This window comes from Alligator sinensis, unplaced genomic scaffold, assembly GCF_000455745.1.
Source record: "Alligator sinensis unplaced genomic scaffold, ASM45574v1 scaffold811_1, whole genome shotgun sequence".
NCBI classification, from domain to species: Eukaryota; Metazoa; Chordata; order Crocodylia; family Alligatoridae; genus Alligator; species Alligator sinensis.
In genome coordinates, this window is record NW_005842579.1 from 877544 (window position 1) to 884946 (window position 7403).

At 55.5% G+C, this 7403-nt stretch overlaps 2 protein-coding genes across 2 annotated transcripts in view; both read left to right on the forward strand.

Moving 5' to 3' along the window:
- TTC24 (tetratricopeptide repeat domain 24) overlaps positions 1–5566 on the forward strand; it is an 11185-nt gene extending 5619 nt beyond the window's left edge. The window contains exons 6-12 of the mRNA XM_014524169.2: positions 317–436; positions 659–765; positions 875–1023; positions 1191–1347; positions 1921–2003; positions 3071–3119; positions 4111–5566. Coding sequence (XP_014379655.1) covers positions 317–436; positions 659–765; positions 875–1023; positions 1191–1347; positions 1921–2003; positions 3071–3119; positions 4111–4213 — 768 coding nt within the window. The 3' untranslated portion in view covers positions 4214–5566. The remainder of the gene's footprint in view (positions 1–316; positions 437–658; positions 766–874; positions 1024–1190; positions 1348–1920; positions 2004–3070; positions 3120–4110) is intronic.
- A 1635-nt stretch (positions 5567–7201) lies between these two features.
- The window catches only part of NAXE (NAD(P)HX epimerase), a 6178-nt gene continuing 5976 nt past the window's right edge, over positions 7202–7403 (forward strand). Inside the window, exon 1 of the mRNA XM_025214372.1 lies at positions 7202–7216. Within this exon, the coding sequence (XP_025070157.1) occupies positions 7202–7216 (15 nt within the window). The remainder of the gene's footprint in view (positions 7217–7403) is intronic.

The following is a 7403-nucleotide window of genomic DNA, read 5'->3' on the forward strand; positions in this document are numbered from 1 at the left end:
GCGGGGGGTCAGGCGAGATGATCTGTTCAGGTCCCTCCTGACCCTAGCTACTATGATACTATGAAACTATGACTTCAGATGCTCCCAAACCCATTGGCAGGTACCCTGGAGAGGATTCAGGAATGTGAACTGCTGCACCCTGAGCTGCTCTCCCCATGACAACTGCAGCTCTGGGGCAAAGCAGTTTTGCATCCTGAACTGGCTAGGATGCCTGAGGCCCCTGGGACTGGTTTGAGCCCCATTAGGGTAGCTGGAGTGAGCCCTGTCCGGGCAACCGCAGCTCTGTCTAGCTAGCCTCTGCCTCTCTCCTCTGCAGGATGCCTCTGAGACAGCTCAGGAGCGGATTGTGAACAAGCTGGCCGATGCCCTCCAGTACAAGCTCTCCCTGGACAGCCGTGCCTGCCACAGAGGAAGCCTTGCCCCTGCCGCCCCTCTCGTGAGTCCTGATGGGGCTGACCTCTTGGGTCCGAGTCTCTACTGAACTAGCCCCCTTGGCCAGAACCCCTCCATGAAGCCCACCGGACTCACCCCCCCTCCCTCCTGTCTCTCTGCCTAATCCACCCACCCCTCCAGCTTTACATGCCCCACACCTCACCTCTACAGCCACAGCCCCCTCCAGGCAGTGACCATTTCTCTTCCTCTCTCCCCCGCCCCGCAGAAGCACTTTCCTGGGAAGCTGCAGACGTCCAGCCAGGTCCGCTTCTCAGCAGCCCTGCACCATGAGAAGGGCCGCGAGCCCCAGACACCACGCCAAGGAAACCATTTGTAAGTAGAAGAGGGTGGGCAGCGTGCTGCCCATAGCCCTGGAGGCTTTCCCCTCCCATCTCTGGGGGGGTTAGCCGCGAGGCCAACCTCCCTCCTCTGCCCGTGACAGGTTGCCACCAGCTCAGCCCCAGGAGGAACTGTCCTCATCCCTGCTGGCTGCCCCAGTGCCTCAGAGACCATCTCCCCCACGAGGGGCAGCAGGTGTCCCCTGGCAGGCAGGGAGACAGCCCCTGCAGAGGCCAAGCCTCAGGGCTTCAGGTAAGAGACTGGAAGCGGAGGCTGCAATAATAGCACCAAGTCAGGAGTGCCACTCAAAGCCTTGCTGCACTTGGGGCTGTACAAACCCAGAAGAGAGCTCTCCTGGCTCCCAGCCTAGTGCATTGGCTGTAGAAATCTGCCTGACTGTTGACCCTTCTCCTTCACAGATGCGGGACTGGCTGCACAGACCACGGGCCTGGCGGAGGGATGCCAGCTCGAGCCCAGGGACCCCAGCTGCCACGCGGCACTTGGGAGCAGTCACATGCAAGAGGTGGATGCCTCTAGCAGGGCCCCCACGTATTATAACCAGCCCCAAGCAAATAGGTGCGTAAAGAGGGAGAGACAAACACGTGCACACATTCACCCATATGGCACCTGATTCAGAATGAAGCCCCAATGGCAGGCAAGGGCACTGCCTCATTAAATGGGGTAGTGCATTAGTGCATAGTGATGGCCTGGCATGATGCACAAATTGCCATGAGGCCCCAGCAGGTGCCACAGAGCTGGCCACAGAGGGAGGACTTCCAGTGAGATATGGAGATCAGTGGGAGGGTTGCATTTGAACCTAAATAATATACAGATTTCTCTCTAAAGAAAGAAAAAACCCTCCATAATCACTGTAATATGATTGTTATCCATTTAAGACTCAAAACAGGAATCAGACTAATACTAATTACTATCTCATGATATTGGATGCAAGATACACCCTAGGAAAAAACAGCTCATGACACGGTGATATCAGCCATTAACACGTTTGGGGTTAGGATTTAATGGGAAGACGTAGATTCAAATTCTCCTGGCTGCAGGGAGAATTCAGGCCTCAGTCTTACCTTCATGTTTCTGAAGCTGCATCACGGCAGCCTCAAGCGCCCAGATGTCTTTGCTCTGTCCTTCCAGCAACCTGAACAACACGTACCTGCACCCAGACCCCTATTACCACAACTGCCTCCAGAACGGGAGACTCCAGCCCTCGCTGAAAAGTAAGTATCAGAACAAAACACGGATGGTGCAAAAGCAGGACCAGGCTCCTGGTTCTCCACGGCCCTACATGGGAATCAGACTAGGTGTAGTGGTTGCTCTAAAGGACCAAAAGAGCAGCAAAAGATGGCTGGACAGGCAAGAGAGAGGCCTTTGTAACAGACCCCAAAGCAGGTAGTTTGCTGGAAAAGTGTCTCTGGGACAAGAGATGTTGGAACCAAGAATGAAACTATGCCCTGGAAGACTTGGGCATGGAAGTGAAGCCTTCCGGAGCTGGGGAAACGCACAGGGCTTCCCTTAAGCTCCAGCTGCAAGAGTCAAAGGATCAGGAGAATCTCAGCCCTCCTTTTAAGAAAAATATTCTAGCCTTTTCGGCAGCAAGCGGGGGGAAGGGCTTGTAATCCTGGCCTGCCTGCAACTCTGGCAGCTGACTGCACACTGAAAGACACCCCAGCACGTGCTGGTGTTTAACATAATTCCTCATGGTTTTTAAGCTGGATTTGTCATCTCAATGGGCCCGATTCCCTTTGAATGCTTGGAGGGTGACAACACTGCATTTGCACCTGTATGCTCCCAAAGCAGAGACAGGCAAGGACACCCCTGAGCTCTCTACCCAGGAACATGGGGCTGCTCCGAGTTATAGGACATGATCAGGGATATTTAATTCCCCAAACCAAGCTTTAAATGTTAGAGCACAGTACGGGAGCAGTGTGGTGGGCACAAAACTGACTCTAGCTTTGCTGCTCGTATCCCACAAGCCCTATAACATCCCCCAGTTTCCCTGCAAGAGGCCCAATAGCCTCCAGAAAGTCACCCAGTCTTCAACTGGAGCCATCAAGAGACAACAGGCTCTCGAGTGCTGACCAGTCAGAGGTGGGATGCGGGGCAAGGTGGGCTGTGGTTCTGGTCCAGGTTGGCAGCTCCGATGCTGCCTTTTCCAAAAGGCGCCCATGGGAACGTTAGCTCGGCATGCTGAGATAAGCCACTGGGCCACATTGTATGCCAGCTGCGATACGTCCGGGTATGCAAAGCACTGCAGCAACTGGCAGCTTCCCCCCTTGCTTCACAGGCCTTCACGAATATGAAACCCTCCGGCTACGGACACGGATGCTAGAGCAGTGAGTGAGGTGGCCCTGTTCTCTCCTGTCCCTTGCAGCCCCATAATGTCTATCTTGATCCTCTCTGTAGCCCCCTCAGGGCTTTGCAGACAGGTATCCTATCCCCCTCTGCCTTCTCCTCTCCAAGCTCATCCTGCTACTTCCAACTTCTCCTCCTGTATCACGTTCCCCAGACCTTGGATCTTCTTTGTTGCTCTCCTCTAGGCTCTTTCCAAGGCATCCACATCTTCCTGGAAGTGCGGTGGCCAGAGCTGGACTCAGGACTCCAGGCGAGGCCCTGCCAGTGCTGGAGACAGCAGAAGAATCATAGAAAATGGGGGTGGGAAGGGACCTTGGGAGGTCACATCTAGTCCAACCCCCTGCTCAAAGCAGGACCAGTCCCACTAGATCATCCCAGCCAAGGCTTTGTCTAGCTGGGTCTTAAAATCCTCCAAGGATGGAGACTCCATCACCTCTCTAGGTAACCTGTTCAAGTGCTTCACCACCCTCTTAGTGAGAGAATTTGTCCTAATATCCAACCTAAGCTTCCCTTACTGCAACTAGAGCCCCTTGCTCCTTGTTCTGTTCTCTGCCAGTCCAGCTCCATCCTCTTGGGAACTACCCCATAGGGAACTGAAGGCTGCTATTAAATCCCACCTCTGTCTTCGCTTCTCCAGAGTTATTGCTTTGCACCAGTACTGCTCAGCTGACTCATACCCAGCTTGCATCCAGCAGCCTTCTCTGACTTGCTGTAGATATGCATCAAGCTGACAATGCAAAGGGCACTAAGACAGAGAGCAAATCCCTCTTTCTGGCTGAGCCCAGCTGAGCCCCATCTTCTTGTTAGCACCCGTTAGGCTCAGCAGCTGCAAGCAGTGCCCTGCTCCCTGCCCCAAACTACCCTGCGAGGGCTGCAAAACATGCCCAGCCCCGTGCCCAAAGCCAGCAGGCAGTAGCATGCATTGCCATACCAGTGGCATTCATTTCTCCCCTCCTATTTGCTCCCTCACAGGCCTGCTGCCAACCCCACTAGCCACATCCCCAGTGAAAGGCAGGAGCCCTGGCGGTGGCAGAAGAGGAGTCGGTTCGAGTCCATCCTATGCACACTCATGTGAAGGTGAGCAGCAGAGACTGGACTTCCATGTGGGGTGAAATGGGGACCCTTTGGCACAAATTCAGAGCCGGATCTGGGTCTACGTTACCCCCCTCCACCTCCAAAGCTTCCTGCAGACCGCCTCCAACCTGCCTGCTGTCTCTGCCCCACATAGCTGCCCCCATCGTTGGCACAAAGTGCTTTTACTCTGCAAGCCTTGCCCTCTGGCTCAGCCTCCAAGCCTCTGACTTTCCAGCTCTGCCACTGACATGCCCGCAGATGGCTTTTCCCACACCGCCAGGCTGGACATGGGAGGCGTGGGATGCGGTCAGACTGGAGGACATTAAACAGGGTACAGTTCTCAGGTGCTAGCACAGCTGGAGAGCTCCCTGCATCCGTGCAGCACCTGAAACTCGGCTGCAGCGACCAACAAGAATGGTGCAAAGGCATCTTTCTTCTCAGGCCTGGTCCTCTCCCCCCAGGTCCCTCCATGCTTTGCACAGACAACTCTTGTTCTTTTCTGTACACCCATGTGCACATGGCACAGGGATTAGCAGGAAGGCTCATTTCAGAGGTTCCAGGGCACTGGGCGCAGGTGCTAATTGCAAATGGCAATTACCCCCTCTAGACCTCAGCTGCTTCCACTCAAGGCACCAATAGAGACACCTGGTTTGCTGGTGCCAGGGTCCGACACATGCCTTCTCCTTGCACTTGTGAAAATCCGGGGGGCTGCTTATTTCATGAATCTCCCCCCTTCACTGGATCAAAGCAGGGCTGAACCCTAAACCTTTAACCCTAAGAACCAATGGAGACACCTATGGGTTTCAGAGCAGGAGCCTCTAGCACTTGAGTGGTGCTGGCAGCCATAGTAGACTGTTCTATTACAAGAAGACAGTGACTCCCTGTGTACCAGTGGGCAGAAGGGGCACTGCCATATGAGGGGCTTGATGGAGCCAGGTACAAATGCATCATGTGGCCCTTTTTCAGAGCACGGCCCGGGGGGAACTTGATGGAGGACCCCAAGACTTGTTCCACTATCAGCAAGCAGGGGTGCGGGAGCTTGTGAGCTCTTTGGAGCAGGGGATGGTGTCTCATGGTGCCTATGTGCAGCCCCTAGCACACGGGAGCCCCAATCTTGAGGGGGGCATAATAAAAAATCCCAATGGCCTGTTCTCAGAGAGGTGTTTGTAGCAACAACTGCTCCGGACTCAGATGCCAAGTGCTGTCACAAATAAATCTGTTTTGTATGGAGCAGCATGGAGTCACAGCCTTTTTATTTGTCACCTTCTCCTGGGTGTCACCCAGACCCCATGCGTGGTCAGCTGCCTGCAGGGGGTGGAAATCACCCCTCCATGTGCACCACTACACCCTTTACCCCCAATAGAAACCTCCATAGGGTCAAACATCCCCCAGGGAGAATATACAAGGATGCCATCTCCACTCGGCAAGTCTGACTGTGTTTGACCCCCACCTTGTTGTTAAAGGACCCACGAGAAAAGCTGCTCCCATCCTTGCAGCAACCACAGGGAAGATGCCATCTTCTGCGATCCCTGCCTGTGGAGGTGTCTTGGGATGAAGAAGGGGTTTTGCTTCCTGGGTTCATCGTGTGGATCATGTCCGCACACCTAACAGTGCTGACATGGCAAGGCACCCCACTGCACCCTGAAAAGGATTTCATGGCACCCTGGTTGAGAATCGCTGCTCTAGATTGACCCAGAAAAAAAGCTTTCAGGGGGTCATTTTGCTGCACCCACTGCAACATGAACCCCAAGGGCTACTTCGAACCATGCAAGCACAGCTATGCACGTGGGAAGTTTCCCACGTCACAGAGGTTTGCCTGGGGGCCGCAAAGTCAGAGCCTTCTTCTCTTGCCCCTAGCCCTGGAGAGCAAACTGGACTCCGTGTTAGTAAGCAACAGCAGGCGTGGAATAGTCATTCCCTTTATTTACTGCAGCATTTCATTGGTAATCCCGGCCATGTCCCGTTAGCAGCTCAGTCAGATGCTTTGGGCGTCTGTCTTCTTCTGCTTGGAAGGCCAGAGGCTGAGATAAGCCTGGGAGCCTGAACAGCCCCTCATCTGTCCGCGGGCATTGCTATGGATTTGCCTTCTCTCTCCAGCATGCGCAATCCCCCCCGAAGCCCCTGTGTATCTGGAGTGGATCATACCTGAGCCTGACCGGGCCTGCGTGCTCCGCGGGGCTCTCGTGCTCCGGTGTGCACAAGTTCACGTACTCACTCACACTCAGGAGATCCGGGGGCTTTGAACACACAGATGTGGCCGGGCTCACGCAGCCGGAGGAGTGTCTGTATCTGGCTCCAGCCCAGCCTGGAGCAGAGGCCGGCCCATACCCAGACACAACAGGGCTGGAACAGCTGAACAAGTTTGCCCTCGGACTTGCACGCTCGGGGCTGCTGAAGGCAGGACCGCTGGCATGACCCTCCGTGTCTGCCTTCTTGGTCCCAGGGGAGCCGACAAACCCCGAAGCGAAGGAGCTCGTGTAGCCAGAAGTGTCTGCATACTCCGAGGCCACGGGGCTGTCGTATGGGGAGGCCGAGCCATCCTCAGAGCGGCTGGTATATTCAGAGAGGCTGCTATACTCCGAAGTCGAGAGGTCCATGAATTCAGAGGGGCTCATATAGTCAGAGGTTGAAGGGGTGGCATATTCGGTGAGACTGGTGCTCTCGGACGCGCTGGTGTACTCGGAGGTTGTGAGATCCGTGGTTTCGGACAAGCTGGTGTATTCGGAGGCTGTGAAGTCTGTATCTTGGGATGGGCTGGTGTATTCAGAGGTTGTGAGATCTGTATCTTGGGATGGGCTGGTATATTCAGAGGTTGTGAGATCTGTAGCTTCAGACAAGCTGGTGTATTCGGAGGCTGTGAGGTCTGTCTCCTGGGACGGGCTGGTGTACTCGGAGCCTGAGAGATCTGTCATTTCAGACTCGGAGGCTGCGAGATGCGTGCTCCGGGAAGGACTGGAGTACTGCCAGAGCGGTGTCCTGGGGCGGGCTGATGTATTCGGGGCCTGTGAGATCCGCACCCCGGGGCAGACTGCTCTGTCGGGAGGCTGCGAGAGCTGTCCTGGGACGGGCTGGCGCGCGGCGGCGGGGAGCTGCGATCGCGGAGGGGCGGTGGGACCTGTCCTCCCGGAGGGGCTGGTGCACTCGGAGCCCGCGAGCGGGGGCAGGGACGGGCTGCGGGCAGAGGCTGTGAG